General features: G+C 47.0%; 1 protein-coding gene across 1 annotated transcript; it reads right to left on the reverse strand.

Moving 5' to 3' along the window:
- Positions 1-419: 419 nt before the first annotated feature.
- HMGXB3 (HMG-box containing 3) lies at positions 420-19,686 on the reverse strand. Its single transcript, XM_027895287.1, has 20 exons — positions 19,531-19,686; positions 18,493-18,640; positions 17,892-18,066; positions 16,920-17,474; positions 16,140-16,238; positions 14,506-14,637; positions 12,649-13,055; positions 12,115-12,290; positions 11,713-11,810; positions 11,043-11,141; positions 10,362-10,511; positions 8,454-8,758; positions 6,976-7,103; positions 6,313-6,444; positions 5,863-6,047; positions 5,076-5,295; positions 4,125-4,258; positions 3,614-3,730; positions 3,012-3,221; positions 420-2,366 (listed from the first exon to the last, which is right to left on the reverse strand). The coding sequence occupies exons 2-20, from the start codon at positions 18,636-18,638 to the stop codon at positions 1,896-1,898; spliced, it is 3,939 nt and encodes a 1,312-aa protein (XP_027751088.1). The 5' UTR covers positions 18,639-18,640; positions 19,531-19,686; the 3' UTR covers positions 420-1,895.
- Positions 19,687-21,105: the final 1,419 nt, after the last annotated feature.

Here is a 21,105-nt window from a genome sequence, read left to right on the forward strand (position 1 = left end):
TCAGCATTATAAAAAAAAAAACAAATAAAATAAGATGTTTAACAAAACGAGTCCCTTCCAGGGCTCTAAGGACTGTTCTCAGAGGGGAATGGCTCAGAGCACAGGTGATGCACTGACCCATCCACTCACCCTGCAACTCTGCTCCAGCTCCTCATTACCAGTTCTCAAAGCCACTCATTCTTGTGTAATGAAAAAACTTATTAAAAGCAAGGTTTTAAAGCACTTTGCTCTGAAGCAGTCCCTGTGCATGAATGTAATTTCAACTGTGATGATGAGACATCTGACAATGGTCACTGTGGGAAAGTGCAACACTGAGGGCAGGGTAAGTGCAGCAGAGGCTCTTGTGCCCCTTCCCACTGCAGAGAAGTGGGAAGAGAGATCCTCTAGAGATCCTGTACACAAAAAAAACCAAAGTCACAGCCACAGTTTCACCCCCAAAATTGGAGATAATTTATTAAACTTTATCACTGACTGAAAAAAGTCACTAATGTCTCTTATAATAAGTTAATGTTCTTAACAGAAAAACCCCAAGCCGTGATTACTGCATTTGCTCAGACTTTAACGTTTACTTTAACAGTATGGTACTCAGTTGGTTCCCCTTCACAGAAGGGAGTTTTCATCTACACCGCAAGCCTTGGAATCTTCCCCACTGCTCACTTAGGCAAAACAAACTCCCAAGATGGCAACCTAGCAGTCTGGTATCCTGCTTCTCTCCTCTGAGGGTCACAACAAGCAATCCACCCACCTTCGCCACCAGCAATGGCCAAAGGGAGTTGCAGCAGGTGACATGCACAGATTTGCAACTGCAGGCCAAGCTGTTCTTCAGGTTTGTGCTGCAGCAGCAGAGCGCTCAGCCTGACTCCTCTCAAGGAGCAGCAGGAGACTCCTCCAACCCCCAGAGCGCTGAGAGGACACGGGCAGGGCAGGTTTGACACCTGACAGTGCCGTGATTGCACACGTGTGTGCAGCTCTCCCAGCGCATCCATGGGGGTGGATACGGAACCCTGCTTGCTCTGGTGACACTGCATTCATCCTTCCTCCTTGATCCCAGAGACAGTCTTTGAGTGTCCTTCCCTTCTCCACAGCCACCCCCTTGCACAGCACTCATACCATCCCCCAACCAGCACGGCTCCCCTGGGGCTCACCCGGTCAGGTCTTACCTTACCATGCAGAACATACTTCACTCACTGTATGTTTTGGCTTCTAAATTATTAGTGCTCATGTGAAAGGGACAAACAATTCTCAAAACTCTCTGCAGCTGAAACACCCACAGTCCGGGACCCAAGAGAGCAGCCTCTGGGGAGGCTCCCCAGACACAGCATGTTAAAGCAGCACAGCTCCTTCTCCTCCTCAACTCAAGACTCCTGGCAGCCAATGCATATGAGAGCTATGCAAGATTTCCAAGCAGGAGTCAGTGTCCTAAAATCATCTGTTCAGAATGTTTTGGGGGGAAAATCGTTGTAGCCATCTGCTTTTTACACCTGCTCCCACACCCCCAGCCCTGCCACCAATATGCACAAAGAAGTCAGCAAGCAAGATTCAGAACTTAAAAAAAAACCTGTGTGCTTGACCACGCACACTCCCTGCTACCAGCAACACCTCTCCCTCCTCCAGCTGCAGGGAGGGCCCCATCCCACAGCCCTGAACAGCAGGTCCATCCCACGCCTCAGAGGCGGTTGCAGCCTTCAGCAAGGGGGGGTGACAGACCCACACTCACAGCAGCCATCACAACACTACGGAAGCACAGAGCTCTTTGGTCAGTAACAGCAGTCAAAGCCACCGGCATCACATCTCCAACCTGCAAAAATAAACTCTCAAGCCAGACAGCTGCAGAAGCTGGCTCAGCCCACCCCTCCACACGACCAGAGAGAGAAACCAACGAGCTGTTTTGTTACTCAGCAACCCCTCTCATCCTCCTGCTTCCCCTCTTCATCCTCTTCCGTCTCCGTTTTGATCTGGGCCACCCCGAGCCGGTAGAGCGCGTCGCGGATCACTACCTCCCCCGGCTGGCAGCTCTGCACCACCTCCTGGATCTGCCGGTTCACGATTTCCCTGCTGGTCAGGAAGTCCATCAGGCGGTTGTAGAGGTAATAGTGCGTGGGGTTCTCGAAGGTGATGGGCCTTTGGCGGATGTTGCTCGTTTTGCTGTCGCTGATGGTGGCGATGATGGCGCCGTAGGGCTCCAGCTCCCGGCACAGGGAGATGCAGTGATGCCGGGCCGTGGGATCCCGGGAGCTGCTCTGCTCCGACCCCGTGTGAACGATGCGCCGCGCCGACGACTTGGTGATGGGGTGCTGAACGGAGTGCTCAGCCACCGTCACGTCCACGCTGTAGTGCTGGTCCTGCAGCTCAGGGCAGGACACGAACTGCGGGAGAGACACGCACCAGGTAGGATAAGAAGCAACTTGCCCTCAGCTAAGACAACAATACTGGTTGGTTGAACTCAACCAGCACTCTGACCCAGGACCCTCCTCACTTGTATGCCCTCGGAGACAATCCCAAGGCACCAGCAACCCTCTTCCTCCCCCATTTCTCAAGAAATAGCAGCAGTTTTAAAGAAGTGAGTTGCTGTGTCAAAAACAAGTGACGTGCTCCACAGTTCATGACCTGAACTGTTAAAATGCACTCCCAGCACAGCTCTTCCTGTTAAGGAGCATTAAACTTAACACAATGCCCCAAGCAACACAAAATGTGTTCTGCTATGCTCAAAAGTGATGCACTGGCAAAGCTTAAGTCAGGAGACACTTATCAGGTCAAATTCATCGCTGGCAGTGTTCAAAGCCAGGTTGGACAGGGCTCTCAGGTCTAGTAGAAGGTGTCCATGGCAGAGGGGTGGAACTGGATTATTTTTAAGGGCCCTTCCAACCCAAACCATCCTGTGATTCTACAAAATGGTCTTGAGGCCCAATGCAAGGTTACATGTGGGGGTTTTTTTAAAATTTTTATATCTCATTTCAAACTTTTCCAGACTGGACTGGCATAGCAGAGAGCAAAGGTAAGACGTAACTAACCGCTGGAGGATCCATGGGGTCAGAGAAGCAGCCTTGGTTTTTCCCCCACATCTGGGAGGTCAGGCCAGGCCAGCAGAGGTCTGCACACAGTGCCACTGAAGAGGCCGTATCAACAACGTACACTGGAGGCCAGTGACGTGAGGAAACCAACAAGTCCACGTGATCCCGGGCACTTTCTCCTCTTACTATGTACTTTGAGCCACACACAACCTGGAAAGAAAAGGATTAACACTGAAAACTTACAGAAAAAAATTTAGACTTAAAAAAATTAAGCTTCCTTTAAGATATTCCAGACTACACAGTAAGCAGACAGTTATTTTCTCTAAAGATACTCTGTTTCTTCCTCATACACATTCACTTCATCTTGTTCAGGAAGAGATGGTTGTAATTCCACCTCAGTAGAAACACAAAGGGCAGGCTTCAGACCATGAGATCTCCTGCAGGACTGCTCATACTCCAAGCCCCAAAGCAGTGTGTTTCATTCCCAAGGCTCAGAGAAGCCCATTCCATTGCTTGTATTTAATGAGAGAGTTCCATGCTGGTAAATCAAATAGTGAACGGCAAGGTAAGAAAAAAACACTGCTGACTCCAGCCTTCCTTACCTGATGTGGACACATTTTGTAGATTTTCCCTCCTGTGTGATGAGCAGAGGGTGGTGTGATGCTTGTGCCATTCTGTACAAACTCATAGAGAGCAAGGAGGGAGTAGCAGAGCTGGTCCTAGAAAAGACAGGCCCCAGAAAAAGTCTGTATGTGCCTAAAATTAATGGACTCCTCCAGAGAGGGAGAAGGCTGTAGGCAAGGTCTCCCAAATCCTAATTTACACTTCACCCAATAACTTCCTAATCCCACACTTAGCACCATGAGGATGACAAGCAATTACACAACACTGAGCCAGTGACAAGGTAATTACAGCCTTTCTTTCTTCTAGCCCACAGAGGTTCAATTTATTTCACCATGTGTAAATTATCCTATAATCTGCTGGCACCCATCCCTGCCCTTAGTGCAGTCAGATGAGAAGTTAATTACCTAAGATGGCAAGAGTGGATGAGGGAAAGACAGTGAAGAACGGCTCCACTCCTGCAGGCTTGTGTGTGGGCAAACAAACCATTACCTTTGTATTTGAAGCCTCCCAGGGGATGCCACACTGTGTCAGAAAGCTCTGCAGCTCTTCCTCACTGTAAGTGTTTATCAGCTCAGGCCTGAAGACTTCATCCTGAAGGAGCCTCACCAAGGCACTCCCATTCCCTGCAAAGGTAGGAAACAAGTCTCAGCTCTCCTACTCAGGAAGGGAAATATGATTTCTTATGAAGACTACAGAAGCAGAGATTGCACAACCCACTGCCAGCAAGAGAAAGCTGTGAACAATCCTACTTCCAAAGCACATCACAACCCACACTTGTCTCGAGCCCTTCACTGGTGAGGTCATCAGACTGAGCCCAGCAGAGCTGCAGACTCCACAAGCTGGCAAAGCCAATTTTCCTTCTTACACCTAATACCTAAATTTTTAAGGGAACTAAACTTAGCTCTCTTACACCTGAGCTTATTCCTTTCATGGTTTCCTGTTATATGCAGTCAATATGCAGCAGATATACTGAATGCTGATAACACTGATCAGGACTAGCACATCCCTCTCATAGTCTTTTCTCAGGGTCTGTAAGAACTTACTTACCCTTTAATGAAATTGTAACACTAAGATACCAAGCACTACCTGTAATTTTCACGTGTAAGTATCATGAAACAAACCCTTACTGGCATTCAAGATGTGCACATATCCCTCTGCAATCAGACCCTATCTCATTTGGGGTACAATGATCTCATGTCCCCCATGTCTCAAATGCATCAGACCACAACAGTGAACTCAAGCTTCACAGGACAAGCCAAAGCTCAAGCAGCAAAGTAGCCTGAGAATAGCCAAAGTCACCCCAGCATTCTTGCCTTCTCTCAGCAGACATAATTTTTAAAACAGACATGCAATCACCAATTCTCAACATTAAACATCACTGAAAGACTGAAGTCACCAACACATCAAGCACTCCCTTAACAAGCACAACCTGAGCATTACCTGGCACTGGCTGTGCATCCAGGTTCTTGTCCTTCTCAGTATTGATCACCACTGCTCCTCTCATTAGTGGGGGGAAGAAAGGAGCAACAATAGAGGCATCAAACTTTGTGATGGGGATACTGGAAGGAAAAGCCACCTGCTCAATCACCTCCGTCTCCATCGTGGACCAGAAGTCTTCTACATTCACTTCGCTTGATGGCAAGTATTCTGGCCAAGTAAACTAGAAAGAGCAAGGAACACAGTGGTCAAAAAGAAATAACCACAGTTCATTTGACAGTTCTGTGTCAGCCTCAATCAAGGCATGAAGACAACCCAGAAGAGTGTTCAGCCCAAATGTAACAACATGATTTCAGTCTCCTAAAGTTCCCTATGATCGCTTTTCGTTGGAAGAGTCAGACTTGCTGCATACTCCTACCAGGGCTTTTTTCCCCCCATTAGAGAAGACAGCACCTCTAGGAAACTGTTATTGGGGGAAAAAAAGAATGCCTTCATGTCAAAGGAAGCAGGCCAAGTTCAACCACTTTCATCCAAGGTCCCTACTGTCTGATGCTGATGGACGAAAGCTGTGGTCCAGGGAGAGAGGACCTCCTTTTCCCCAAACTATACATCAAGACCTCCAAGAGGAAGCTCAGGCATCACACTCCAGCCACATCCTCTTGTCAGGCACCAGCAGAAAACCACTCACAAAGGTCTCGTACTTATTGTGCTCCACGAAGACCAGAGTCAGCAAAACTCATTATGATCTGCTCTGAACACGAACAGGATGTGAAGTGTGGGAAAAGCCTACCTCTATGTTTTTCAGTGCCAGGACATTTTCCACATTCCTCTGGGCTATTTCCACCTTGGGGGTTATGCCACAGATTCCACAGATCATATCATTGTAATCCCGGACTGTAAGGCATTCAAAGGCCCAGTAGCCATTGCACAGCAGTTCCTGGAGCTGAACCTGCTCATCAGGGCTCAGTTTTTTCTCTGGAAAGAAAACATGCCACTGTTACAGCTTTCACTTCCTAAAGTCAGTGGAGAGGTAGTAGGACTCCTGTGCAGAATAAAACCAAACGTGTCCTCCAGAGAACTGTTACTAAGAACTGGTCATGGAGGTACTGTTGGATTTAGGAAGTGATTTCATAGAAACATACCACAACAGAACAGGTGAGGTTTGCCTTTTTATAACCTAACAATCATCAGCAGGTCACAATTTGGTGTGTTATGGTAAAAAACTAGAAGGGAAACCCACCAGTTTGCTCCTGAACAGAGTCAAGAATATTGGAAACGGCCACTCTGGGATCCTCTCCAAGTTTAATGTGGTTTCGGATTGCAAACAGAAGATCCAAGCTCACTAGCAACTTGTTACCCACATTGAAAAGGCCTGCAGTTAAAAGAAGACAGTTTTTGTCTGTAGGGTTTCTCACAAAGAAATATATTCCTTACTGACACACAACACACTCACACGAGTAATGCTCAGAGGATAATGGAAACACAGACAGTGCTTCTGTACTTCTGAAGTGCAAAGCTTCCTGCTAAAAGATTAACTCCTTTCACAGACTTGCCTTTGAATTAAAAAAGCTACAAGGAACAGCAGCCAATCCATCTCCTCACTAGCCAATGCTGAGAAACAGCACTCTCCAAGGATGCCTCTGACTACAACCTCAGGGATTGCCTTGCAGAACTCAGCATTCACCATGCACACAGAGGAGACCAGTGAATCAAGGCACCATCTTCCTCATCAGAGCATTCGTATGTGCTTTTCCTCACAAATACAGATTTACTTGCAGAAGAAACAGAAGAACAGTGCAAGTAAAAACTAATTGAAGTTTAGTACACTAGGGATGGGAACAAGCCCTTCTGTGCAAAGACACTGTAGACATGCTGCAGGTTGGCAGGCTCACATCTTTCCTACCTGTGTAAATATCAGTGAAGCTGTGGAGGGCCAGACACTGCAGGTTCAGGCACACTTTGACCTGAGCTGTAACCACTTGTAAGCGGTTGGCTGTCAGCAGCCAGCACTTCTGAGGACCAGCAAGGGAACTGTAACAGACAACAAAAGACCACTCTGAGTCAAGCCAATGGGTTTTTCAGTCCAGCCCTGCAGTAACTTGAAGAATTCTTGTTGAGATGAGTTCATTAGTATGTCAGTCTAAGCCAGTTCACATCATTTAAACCAGAAAAAAAAAAAAATTACATTTTAAAACAGATTCCCCTGGCTGAGTCAGGTCACTGCTCAAATTCTTTTAAGAGCGCTACAGAATCCCTCCAGCTCCATATGCTGGACACACAGTATTTGAGAGGTGGAAGAAATCCCAGCTGCCCTGGGAGAAGTGTCTGTCCCATTGCTGTGGGACAACAAATGGTGATCAGTAACACATTCCAGCTGACAGCCTGTCCCTGCACACCCAGAGCTTCTGAAAGGTCTGCTCCTCTACAGTGCAGCTGCTGAGGGGGAAGTTCAGACAGGAGAATGCCAGTGGCAGAAATACAGCTGTCCACCTGAGAAAACAGGAATCAAAGTCAAAGCCAGCTCCCTCCCACTGGCAGGGCTTCAATTAGAGGCTGAGCAGGCACATGTGAGAGTCCCACATGCAGAGCACTGCAAAGCAGCCCAGCACAGACAAGGATTTACAATGCACAGGCTGGCAAGTCACAAGATGAAGGACAGGGTGGAAGACAGCTCTGTTCTGAAAAAATTACTGAGTGTCAAAACTATCTCTGCTGGAAATATTTCAACTAGTTCTAGCCTGACCAAAGCAAATATCCACCATTTGTATCAAGAAAGTATTTTTTGTGGAAGAAAGAGACTATCTTAAACTCCCCAGCATTTTGCAGTGGGAACAGGAGGATGTCTGTCAGACTCAGAGAGGAGATACCCTACAGGCTTTTATACAAACCTGGTTAAGGTAATCTAGCCAATGCAATGGGAGTTTCTGAAATTCTTTCAGGTTTCAATTTGGATATTTATTACAAAAAAGGATTCACTCAAGCACACACTAAGTCATGAAAAGAATGAAAACATCATAAGCAAAAAGATTCACACAGGAAATATTCAGATCAGGAAGAGAGAGAAAAGGGAAATTACATAATGCACTGTAATAACCTGTAAACCCACATGTTTTCCTCTGTCAGTCTCAAAACATCGGAATGGAAAACAAATAGGGGATAACTAATGAAAATACTCTGTTTCAATTTAAAAAAAAAGTTACACCTAGACATTGCAGCCACTCTTTGAACCTCCTAAACCCTTTCCTTGCACGTGTAGGTTAGTCAGTGTTACTTTCACCATCCTCACCGCAGGGGATAAAGCAAATATTATTTCAGGCACGCTTTTAACACAGAAAATCAGCACCAGGTTGAAAGAGTCACACGCCCAAAAGAGACTCTTACTTCCGCCCCCCTTTGAACAAGGGGCTGTTGCAGAGGAGGCACTGTGCAGATGGGGACTCGTAGTAGTTGGACCAGGAGGTCTGCTCGATGGTGACGGTCTCCTCGCCCACGTTGGACAGGATGAGCTGCGAGCTGTTGAGCTCGTGGATGAGCGTGAAGATCTCGGCCAGCTCCGACTCGTTCTCGGGGATCTGCAGCACCTTGCGCAGCAGCTGCAGGGTGGACTGACGCTGGATCTCTTTTTGGGAGGGGGTTAGGGGCTCGCTGGTGTTCAGCACCAGGTCGTTCTGACCTGGACTGACCTCCTAGAAAGCAGGCAGAACAGATATTCAACTAGGCAAGCACAGGGATGAAATATTAAGAAGACCAAAGAAGTCACAAAAGGTTATAAAAACACGGTAACCTTTGCACTCTACTGCTCAATCACTGACTCTAGACAAGAGCTTCAAGCCCAGCCTTTCAGGAACTCCTACTCTGCTAGACCATCACAGATTTGCCATCAAACTGGAGTGTTAGTGCAGGGATTGGGGACAGGGGGAGGATAACCACCAGCAGATTTATAAACACTTCAATAACCCAGGCAATCATCACTGCCATTCTCCATAGGTTATCAGGCACAGTGTCCTGTATAACGTGCTCAGCCAGCCATGGCACCCTGCACAACTCTCTAGAAGCTGGAGGAGACAGGTACTAAATAAGAACTGTAGTCTGTGATACACAGAATGCACTTATCAATTACAATTGATCACCTACAGTCCTTAGACACTTTTCTCTCCAAAACACAAACACTATCAAGACAAAATGCACGAGCACAGGAGAACCAAACTCCAGGTGTCCCAGGAGAACAGCGAGAACACAAACAGGCTGACCTGTTTAATCACTGAAACTCTCCTGCCAGCATCTCAACCTGGTTTTCTGACTAGTCTAACAGATCAATCCAAAGCCCAGAGACAACAACATGTGTGACAGGAATGCTAAACACATCTAGAACCAGAAAAATCTAAATGAGGAAGAGACAAGCCACATGCCTCTCAAATGCAAGCTGAGCTAAGCACACTGCTGTTCCTTACACAGCTGTTCCGTGTGAGTTTCACACAGGCCATCTCAGTTTGTTTGTGTTTTCAAAGAAAAACCAAAACCACTAAACAAAATTATGTTCTTCAAAATAAAAAAGGCAACTGGAAGGCTCATATTACCACGCAGACTAAAATTCTGTCTATGCTGAGTGGGCATTTCAGCTAGGAACAGGACAGCTCCTTTTTTTTCCATTTATGCTCTTAAAACGTGACAATTCTGTATGAGAAAAGCTAACCCCTGAAACTTCAAAGGAAAATAAAATAAGCTCAGAATTAATTATTTACATCCATGCAGAAAAACAAAAACAACTGAAAAACATGTTTCTGCATCAGAAAAAAAAACTCAACCTACATACAGAAATAAATTCAGGCAGGAAGTAAAGTTGCACTACAAACCCTTAAAAATAGGAAGCTCTAATACAAAATGTACTAACTTAACTGACACCAGCCCCAAATTGGTCACAAAGCACAGCATACTTGGGAGTTTCTTGATGAAGTCTGAAGTTCAACAAAGCTGACACAACAAGTGTGACTTCAGGGGTGATTTCCCCAGCATGTACCAACACACCAGAAGCATTTCTAAGCTAAGGAGACACCCAGTGGTAGCACTGAGTGTGCTCAGACACTTTCTCAACCTGAAGCACCATTGCTACAGGAATTGGACAGTTCAAACATCATCACAGGTATTTTAAATAGGACATTATTCTGTTAGAAAAGATTACCATAATGAAAAAAAACCCAAACCATGTTCCCATGGGCACTCGCAAGCTAAGGTACCTCCCTGCCCAGCCCACACGAGACATTTGATAAAACAAACCAGCCTGAACCTCACCAGGGATTTTGCTGTTTTCTCAGTCCTGTCTTTGGCAAGGTTGTATCCACAGCTTGGACAGACACGTGGCTTGTGCCTGTTTGTATACACATAACTGCAAGAGGGGTTCTTGCATTTTCCTCTGCCACGTGATGTCGCCAATCCCAAATCCTGAATGACACAGAAAAGATGTTTGCTGACCTTGACTTTTAACAGTTGGACTTGATCTTAAACCAAAATGATTCTATGATTTTATGCCAAGAAGATTCTAGACAAAGTCTAAAAAAGATGATCACACATTTTTTCCCCACTTTATAGCATCTTGTTTAAAGGTCAAACAGCAAAGCCTGTCACTTTGCACAAAGTACTTTAACTGGCACTTAAATATTTTTTGGGCCAATTTCAGAAACCACAAGCACATTAAATTCATCCAGAAACCCCTGATCCTCCCTGCTGAACTTGAGGGGATGGGGATTATGCTTGGACATGAATGAAAATCCAGCTCTTAACAAGGTCCCAAACATGACTACAAAACAGAGCACAGTCACCTGGGATTAGGCCCCCAGATGACACACAGAATACAGATTGTTTCACGTTAAAAATGAGATATATTTCTGAAAGTCAGTAAAAAGAAAGTCAGGGAGTGTTCTCATCCCAGAGAGCACACAACCCACGAAGTCACACCATCTGAAAAATTCTCACCAAAGTTACGGTGCAGCTGTACTTGCAGGAAGGGTATATGTCTGGTTTGACCTCCACTACTTTAACCTGAGATGCCCTGCTGGTCACAGCACTCTGGAGCTAGAGAATGAAAGCAGACAAAACACCCATGAGACACCTACTGTTGAATACATATATACATCCTGTAATCATATCTATTAGCATTTCTGCCCCCAAGAAATTAAATTAAATAATGTTCATTTAACATCAGAGTACTACAAGACACTGTGTTTTGCATGCTAAGGCTTTAAAATTCACATAGACTTATTCCAGCATCTTGGCATACTCAGTCATATTTTACAGGTGGAAGAGCTCAGTATTCGATACTGCACATCAGGTTATCAAAGCACCAGAAAACATCTTCTGGAAGTAGCTGGGAGGTTCTCAAAGCAGACAACAGCAGGATTGTCCAACAGCATTTCTCAGATCAGTTCCCACACTCAGCCACCAAGCATTTATGTTTCTTCCCAGCCGTACCATAAAAACTGCAAGTCACAGATCTCATCATCATAAGGCTGCTACATTTTTATGCTCTATTTCTCACCCAGGTCATATCACTCACCTGGGAGAGAAAAAACCCAACATGGACAAAACCCTCTCCACACAAAAAACAGGAAAATAATTTGCATTTGAAGAACAACCCATTAGGTACCTTTCGCTCCTCAGCACTTGGTGGCTGCAGAACTGACTGGCCCAATTGTTTCAGTGTACTGGGCTTCAATCCTGATGTTCTCACAGGGGAATGCTTGTCTAGGAGGAGGAAAGGGATGCAGCAGGTTAAACGTGAAAAAACAGGCACTGTTTCATTCTGACCTCTTTGGTAAATGCCACCACAGTCATGTGAGATCTTTCCTCTGAACCTGAACCGACCCAAGCAGGTGTTTCATGGCCCATTTACTGCACTCTCAGGCAGAAAGAAAGTGAGGGTTTTTTTTTTTTTCTAGCATAGGTCACCACCTCCCTCCAGGCCTATCTTATTATTTGACAGAGGCAAGCTCAGTGTGGTGAGGAAAGACAACAGCTCCCAAAGCACACCAGAGAATGCTGCTTTTACCAGTACTGGCAAAGGGCTGCCTGCTGCTTGGCTGCTCAGTGCTGGTCTCTCTCCCCACGCTGGCTGGCGCAGGCAGAATGGCTCTCATGGGTCTGGCTGCAGCCAGCAAGGAGGGCTTGGGTCTTGGTTTACTCTTTACTTCTTGTCCTTTGTGTGTAGCAGTTGGTGCATCAATTCTGAAAGACAAGAGCTACAAGTGGAAAAAAATTCCATCGATTCCTCCTCGGCTTCAGTTTTCTTCTTTTCCCTGAACTGTGCTTTATTAGCACACTGATCACAGCTATTGCAATAAAAGGAGAGAGAGTGCTAAGGATACATCTGCCCTGTGACTATAATTCAGTTTTCACTTTAAAAAACATTAGCTCTGATGGACAAAGTCTCAAAGGAACAATCCTGGACTGGCACAAAGCACACAGCAAACAGAACAGAACAGGTCTTACAGGAAGCACCGCCAACTGCCTTCAATTTCTTGCACTAATTCCATCAGCACACAATAGACATCATACACTCCCATAACATGAAAAACTGACTCACCCCACTGGCTTTTTCACCCCTGCACTTGGCACTTCAGAGGACGGTGGCACCCCCAGCCCCGCGCTCTCTTTCTCCACCGGCTCCGAGGAAGCCTCTCCTTGCCGCTGGCTCTCCTGGCCCACCGCCACTCCAACAGCACCCTTGCTGTCCTCAGCAAGCACGTTGTTCGGAAAAACATGAGCCTCAGAGATGATCACTTCCTCCCACTCCATCTCAGGCAGCTGCCCTCCCACGGGCACGGCGCTCAGCAGCTGGCTAACGGCTTCCGAGCTCTCCAAGGCACACTTGGAGGGACTCCCGCTGACGGCTGTCGGCTCTGCGAGGACTGACTGCTGACCCCTTTTAGCTGCTGGAGTTTTAAGAGAGGTGCCTGAATTTGGCTCAGATTTGGTTTTTGGTTGCTTCTCCTGGGAACAAAGAGAAAGTTGCATTTCAGAGCTTTAGGCTTTCGCAGATAAGTGAGTTCCCTGCACATATGCCATGTTTCCCATGGCCTATTTAGTGCTGGATCAAAACAGCAACATCCTAAGTGTTTAAGCTGTGAATTGTACCAGAGCAGACAGACAGCACCTCCTACGACAGCAGAGGCCCTGGTAACACTTTATCTGGCCTCTTGGCCCTTCGTGTATTATTTTTAGGTACTGTTTACTTCGGAAAATCAATCTTGCTTAAACTCTCTCAAATATCACCATTAGCAACAACATCACAAAGTCACCCACCACCTTCCCTACCAAGGGCCCACCTCCTACGCTCCTCTTTCATGGCTTCAGCTCTCTGATGCTGTCTGTTCTTCCCTATTATTGAGAAACAAGAGGGAGTTGGACAGAGAATTTGCAACTTTTGGATATGTGCATTCAGAAAAGCAAACATTTGAGCAGGTCAGGAAACGGGATTACTTAGGAAGGTTTTTTGACTTTAAGAAAAAAGGTTACTTCCAAGACTAAGGCTACAGAAGTCATTGTACAGGGTCCAACAAGGGTACAATGAACACTGAACTGCTAATATGCAAAAACATATCAGAAATGGAATCCAGAGTTTTTGGCATGACAAACACACTAATTCTAAGCTCACTATAGAGTTCATACTCAGAAGGATAATCTAGTTTGTTTTTTTTTCAAAAAAGGTATCTTAGAACCTTTCTAAGAAACAGGAAGCTTTGTATATATTTAGTTTCAGTTCTACTGATACTATTACTAGTTAAAAAGAAACTGTTAGTGCATATTTTTCCAAAGGCATGACACCATAAAAACAAGCAGACCTGTTTATGCAAATGTGTTCCCAGCAAAACAGGGTAAGACTGAATGACAGAAAGAAAACTCCCTCTAAAATGTTTCAGTTGAATCAGTGTAGGATTGAACAGGAGCAGATGTGCCAAGGTTTAAGCAGCAAGTGGGTTTTGCTGTACACAGTTGATAGAGATGCCAATAACTTAAGCAGAGTAGGTAACATGTCCACTCAAACAAGCTTCCTAACTCCACCAACTCCCGGGAATTTCCTTCCAGCTAAAGGTCAGAACATCATGAATGATCAGACACTGCCATGAACAACAGCACTTCAACTTCCTCTGCATCAGCTTTATGAACAAACTCCCAAAGGATCATACATCTACTATAGCTGAGAGCTGTTCCTCCTTTCTGTTGGAAAAAACAATGTTGAAAGGCCACAGAAAACCTAAACTTGTAGAAGAACTTCAGACCTCTGCAATGGTGACTTGCTCCAGCACGTGCACTGGAACACAAGTGCAGGAATCAGTTCTGGTATATCTGAGCTCCTATGCTGGATCTACAGGTCTAGAAATATCACAGGCACTCACAAAACCAGCACTTTTTGTCTGAAAGTTAGGAAAGACAAATTTACCTTTGGGATCCGTTTCCCTCCCAGGAAGTTCCCACATGTTGGGCATTTTGATGGTTTATGCCTGGTGACATAAGTGAAGGAACAGCCAGGATTGGTGCAATTTCCATGTCCCCTGCGAGTATAGGTGGTTGTCTGAAAGAAGAATTGTAAACAATTTCTCTACAGATCTGCGCTCATCGCTCCCTTTTTCTTCATAAGCACTTTACAAACGTTATTCAGCAAACCACCAGCTTTGCGTTGTTATTCCTTTTACTGAACAACCACCACACAGCTGGATCAGGGTGAGTCAGCACCGTAGCTACTCCGAGTCTGAACTCTCAGTCTACACAACAGCCTTTGGAATTACCAAAATTAAGATCAACCTGCAGAGCAGAGTTGAGCAATGCACATAACCTCCAAAGGAGCTAATCTTGCGTTTACAGAGATGCAACAGCTCTCTTTGAACAGGGAAAAGTCACAATAAGACGATATAAGAATGATTCAAACAGCAGTCCACACTGAGACGAGATGTGATTAACACTCCTGACAGCGGGGCAGCAAGACTTGAAGACAAGCACTCATGAGGTAGAGGCAGCTTTTGTCAGTAACTGGTTGGTTGCTGTATGCAGTGGTTGAGTACTCCCTGGTGCTTCACTAACTACTGAAACACCAGCAGCACCACCAGGCTCTATTTATAAAAACAACTAAAGCAGAATCTGTCATCTTTGCCAGGACAACTGCATCAACACATGGGAGTTTTTGTCAGCACAGCACTTTCCAACATCCTGTTCTCAACATTCCCGAGGGAGCTGTTGTACTGCAAGTCCCTAACTAGGTACGGATTTTTCTAGAAACGCAAGTGCTGCTGTCAAAGAAATGAGCCAATTTTAGCCTGACACTTCTCAGGAACAAAAACCTGAGGTACTTCCATTCTCCCCAAGACACCTGGAAGAGCATCACGCTATGCACCACTATAAATATCTGCAGTGTTCCACCAGCTGGAAGCACAGAGAAACGGGAAAACAGGATTTGATGCTAGCTTATACAACACAAGGAGCTGCAGTGCTGACTGTACAGTGAAGTCCCAAAATGACTACAGAAACACAGGTGGCTGGAGTGGTTTGATCAGGGAAATAATTCTATTCTTCCTCATGCAAGAGGTCACACAATCTTTTACACAGCTTCAAAACCTGAGGTCACTGCTCCTCTCCTGTCACATGGCCCAAGTGACAGCCATCCATGAGACTGAGGAGCTCATGTTTTCCTGTCACAAGAGCACAATCTTGCCCTTGAAGGGATGAAGACAAATATGCACTCAAATTGAGCATGTAGATGGCTACGTACAAACTGCTGTTGGCCAGATGTTTTGTAATAGCTTTATCTATTCCATCTGCTTCCAAGAAATTCCTTGAAGAAAAAGGCAGCAAAAACAGGCCCCTATGAGACACTCTAGGAAGTCAGAGACCCCCCTTAGCTTATGCAAGACATAAAACGAGGGACAAAGAAATACATCAAGTGATATGATGACTCCAAATCAGATTATCTTTAAAGAACTGAACCAGGATCAAACCCCTGACATTCCAACATCTTTAAGACAAACCTATGGCAATACATCCAAACCTTAAAATACCACAACAAGACTCTGAACTTCTTACCAATTTAATTGATGCTGGGTTCTCCACAACAGAATGAGCTGGCAAAGGTAACATGATGAACTGTGTTGCAGGTGTGGAGGAGCTGCTCTCTTCAGTATCCTAAAATGAAATAAAAGGGAAAACACATGCAGAAAACAACAGACATGGTGACCCATATCCCTCCCTCTCATAACCATTAACAATAAACATATGTCCTAAGGATTGATGAGACCAGAAAGCAGGACAGAGCAGTGACCATTTCAAAAGCAACAGCCTTACCAGGTTCACTCTGGAAATTACCAAACTCTTCATACCTTGAAATTGTAAACAGTGAATAAAGCTCTTCACAGACTAAGGTTTTCTACAGCTGATCCCTATCACCTCAGCTTAAAAGGATTCCCTTCTACCTGTCTGCAACCAAGAAAACAACTACCAGGACCACAGAGATAGCATTTTTTTCTCCCCAAAATCTTCTAGTCCAACTGCACAACCCAATTACTGGCACTGCAATACCCCCAGTATTGTTATAAGAAAAAACCTCAAGCAGTCATCTTGAGACTCAAGTGATACCAGCACGTGGCTGATTCAATCTACAAGCAGAGACAAGGCGACCACCAAATTACTTTTGTATCACTGATTACAAGAGTTGCAGTTTTCCTCAGCTCTGGGCATCTCCACCGGGCCGGGCAACACAGGATCTCCTGCACTCACCCAGGATCTTAATGTAAAATGTGACAAATAGGCCTTGGACATCTCAGGTGAGACTCTGGCAGGAGCCTGAGTGTCACTAGAGAAACTTACCCTCCCAGTCACCACGGTCACCACAGACACCCCATCGGGCACCTGGGGACGGGCCACAGCGATGCTCCCGTTGGAGATGTCTGCGGGGCTGCTGACAAGAGTCTCCTCAATAACCACCTGGGCCGCCTGGTACGGCTGTCCTTCCACTTCCAAAGAAGCCTCATCCAAGAGGATGTCTCCAGCCACTTTCTCTGTCACAGGGCTGACATAGTGAGAGAGAACCTCCGAGGCGACGGCTTCCTCGGCAGGCTCGGGCTGGGCAAAGGCTGCAGCCTCCTCTGCCAGCCCCTCGATGGCGATGCACTGCTCCGAGACGCCGGAGTCCACGGAGAGGACGTTCTGCACGGCCTCACGGGACACACCGGAGATGCTCCTGGGAGCCGCTAACCCCTCGGGGGCTGCCGGGCTCTGTGCCACACACAGCTCCACAGACTGCCTGCTCCTGTCCTCCTGAAGGGTGGCTTTGGGAATAATTATGTAGTCAGAGCGAGGGAGAATCTTGCGGAAGCCTGGAATGTCCGGGACTACTGCTGTTCGAGTGGACGCCTTGGAGTTCTGTTGGGAAAACCAGCGGATGGAATAAATCAATAAGAGAAGAGGAAGAGATTCAGCTCTCAATCCTGCTATTTTAGTGCCTAAAGCTCACATGGTTTCCTGAAGGAAGTTTGCTGGGAATTTCTCCGCATGGCAGAGCCTGCAGAATCCCTCTCAGCCCTGGTTTCATCACCCACCTTCCCATCGCTCGCTCTGATGACATGACACAAAAATAACTACCCTGAGGGGGCACTAGACATATCCATCTTGAATTTCCAAACATTCTCCCTCAGCTGAACAGAAGGCAAAGGCAAGAGGCAGTGGCCTCACACAGATTCTTTACGGGCAGGAACACCAACTGGGATCTGCAGTTAAGTGACACACAGTGCTGTGTAAGCAGTGAAGGGCCTCTCTTCAGCTGCCTCAAAGACAACTTACCGGGTCCAAGCCCTCTTTCTCTAGCTTGGCTTTCTCCAAGTAGTAGCTTTTTTCAGCCACACTGAGCAGCCTCCAGCTCTCACTGATCTTTTTGTTGATTTCAGACTGAGGGAGGTGCGGGAGCTCTTGCTGCACTTTCAAATAAATGTCGTAATAGTAGAGAAGGTAAGCAGATCTGAAACACAGCCACAAATTGAAACAGTAAGGGTCATTCTACATAAATTCCTTAGGAAAAAATAAACCCACAAGGTTTATGTTTGTCTCGAGGTCGCGTGACAAGGATTTTTCATTCATTTCTACTTGTAAATGCATTTTTTAACCAAATGGAAAGATTCTGAGGAGAACCTCTGAAGAAAAAAAGGGGAACCTCCAAGAAAGAGCCTTAGGCAAAATGTTCTGAGGTACATGAACTCTAGACTGAGCAGCAGTGGCACCTGTAAAGAGCATCAGAGCAAGCCTAAAGTGCCAAGCTGATGTTTCACAGATGATGTTTCACACTGTGAAGTGTCCCAAGTGCACTGCAAAACTCACTCACATCAGAAACAAGGAAAACTGCTCCAATACCCTACTCGGGAGCTGAATGAAGGCAGAAAGGACTCACCGAGGCTTCTTGGCTTTCTCTCCATGATCACCAGAACTTTTGTGTTTCTTCTTCTTCTTGCATGGCACTGGTGATGTGTAAGTGTAAGTGTCCTCTATCTCCTCCATCACCACAGTCACTTCAGCGCCATCATAGGGAGCCTCCATGGCTAAAACACACGCTCTGTGTTATGCTCTTGACAAGTCACACAACACTCCTACCAACAACGACTTTTTTTTCATCACCTTAGCAAACTGGCAGCATCACTGGCACCTAATTTTGACTTTACGTGCCACCTAATTACCTACTTTTAGAAGAAAACACCTCCTTTCCTATAACCTCACCACCATCAGCTCAGTGCAGACGCGCTGCACCTGCACTCCCAAAGCTGCAATTCCAGGGGGAACTCCGGGGTGAGTCTGGTGACCCAGGACGAGCCCTGAACGCAGCAAGCACCTGCCTGGCTACAGTGTGTCACACAAGGGCCAGAGAAGAGCAACCAGGCTGGTGAAGGAACTCGAACACAAGTGCTGTGAGGAGAGGCTGAGGGAGCTGGGGCTGTTCAACCTGGAGAAGAGGAGGCTCAGGGGTGACCTCATCATTCTCTCCAGCTCCCTGACAGGAGGGCGTAACCAGGTCGGGATCGGGTTCCTCTCCCAGGCAACCAGCAGCAGGACAAGAGGGCACGGGCTTAAGCTGTGCCAGGGGAGGTTTAGGTCAGATATTAGGAAGAAATTCTTTGCAGAGAGAGTGATCAGCCATTGGAACGGGCTGCCCAGGGAAGTGGTAGATTCTCCGTCCCTGGAGGTTTCTAAGAGCAGACTGGATGTGGCACTGAGTGCCACTGGTAACCACGGCGGTAGTGGATCAAGGGTTGGACTCGATGATCCCAGAGATCTTTTCCAGCCCGGCTGATTCTCTGAATCCGTGAATAAAGGTCCCCACTCTGCGCCAGGCGAAGTGACCCGCACCCCGGCCCCGCTGACCCGGTACTCCAGCCTGGCATCTCCCCGAGCTCCCTGACCCTTCCCCGGCCCCCTCCCAGCTGCCCGCACTCACCGGGCAGCCCCGGGGCCGCGCGGGCGAGCTGCGCTCACGTCCCCGCCGGGGCGGGGCGGCGCAGCGGAGGCAGCGGCGGTGCGGCGGGGCGGTGTGGCGGTGCAGTGGAGCGGTGTGGCGGTGCGGGCAGCCCCGGCATGCTGCGGGCTGCGGGCCCGGCCGGGCGGAGCGCGGCACCGCCGGGGCCTCCGCGCCGGGGCCGCCGCCGGAAGTGGCAGCCGGGACGGCGGCCGAGAAGGGTCACGCTTCCTGCGCGCGCGCCGTTTCGCGTGAGGGCGCGGCGTAATCGGTGCTTAATTAGCGAAGGGCTCGCTAATTAAGACACGCGCTGTGAGGTCTGTTGGTGGTGCCTGGCGGGCGTGTACACCAAGTCCTCCCAGCGGGTGCAGGTCTGGCTCTTCCCCTCGTTGAGGGGGGCGAAGCTCTGCTCCAGTGATGTCCCAGCGGTCAGAGGATCGCGGGGTCAGTTTTTTGGAAAAAACCTCTGAGGTCACTGAACCCGACCTGTGACCAAACACCACCCTGTCACCCAGACCAGCCTTTCCTTAAACACCTCCAGGGACGGTGACTCCGCCATCTCCATTCCAGTGTCTAATCACCCGTTCTGTGAAGAAATTCCTCCTGACGTCCAACCTGAACCTCCCCTGGCACAGCTTAAGCCCCACATACTCTCTGGTTGCCCGGGAGAAGAGCCCCACCTGGGGACAGCCTCCTGTCAGGGAGCTGGAAAGAGCGATAGGGTCACCCCTGAGCCTTGTCCTGTCCAGGCTGAACACCCTCAGCTCCCCATCACTCTTGCGCTCCAAACCCTTCACCAGCTTTGTTGGCCCGCTGTTGCCTATGGAAACTTTTAGCCTTCGAAACTCTGAGGGAAAGGCTGATAAAGTTTCCTTAGGCAACAAAGCAATTGTTTTCTGCGTTCATGAGCACTAAAACTGAAGTGTTTTTCTCCCCAGGGAACGAACAGCCCCACTGGGCTCTCTACCCGTAATCCTCTTCCTTTGAACCTTTTGGGAAGCGGGATATCGTGCAGCTCTTGCTTGAACACGTTTTTCAAATTACACTTCTTTTTTTTTTTTTTTTCCCTGTATTCATGTCTATTCCTGAGCTTTACATCATGGCTTCTAAGTTTAGAGAAATGTAAACCACATCTATTCCGTGCCTTCTCCGATGGCGGAGGAGCAGAACAAGGGCTCCTCTTGCTGAGTAAGTCGTTAATAAACACAGGCAGTATTAAATCTGCAAGTGTTCATTTATTCTGCCAATGTCCTGCAGCCTTTTCTCTGCTCTGTTAGTGTTTATGTGTGATAATTGGTGGCAAACTGTCAGTTCTTCATCAAACACTGCACAACTCCATTCAACTCCTGTACTTTCCTGAAGCTCCAAGGTTTTATTCAGATCAATACACAATCACTGGCATTTTGTTGGAATTAACACGTAGCCAAATATTTGGGTCAAAATGGCTGATTGGTTTTGCAAGACTAATGAACAACTGAAAATAATAAGAGAAAAAACCTTGAAGGAAAGCAGCCATGTTTCCCTCATTATTCATGGAGGAGTTTCTGAAGATGTGCG

The sequence above is a fragment of the Empidonax traillii genome, unplaced genomic scaffold (assembly GCF_003031625.1).
Source record: "Empidonax traillii isolate 1590-97213 ecotype Southwest subspecies unplaced genomic scaffold, ASM303162v1 scaffold455:size476776, whole genome shotgun sequence".
NCBI classification, from domain to species: Eukaryota; Metazoa; Chordata; class Aves; order Passeriformes; family Tyrannidae; genus Empidonax; species Empidonax traillii.

Excerpts from the sequence above, each read along its gene's own strand:
- HMGXB3 (XM_027895287.1), bottom strand. The coding sequence starts at position 18,638 with ATGGAGGCTCCCTATGATGGCGCTGAAGTGACTGTGGTGATGGAGGAG. Across the intron at positions 16,239-16,919 it reads TGACCGTGGTGACTGGGAGG|GATACTGAAGAGAGCAGCTC; the intron begins GTAAGTTTCTCT and ends ATTTCATTTTAG. Across the intron at positions 3,222-3,613 it reads ACAAAATGTGTCCACATCAG|GTTGTGTGTGGCTCAAAGTA; the intron begins GTAAGGAAGGCT and ends TTTTCTTTCCAG.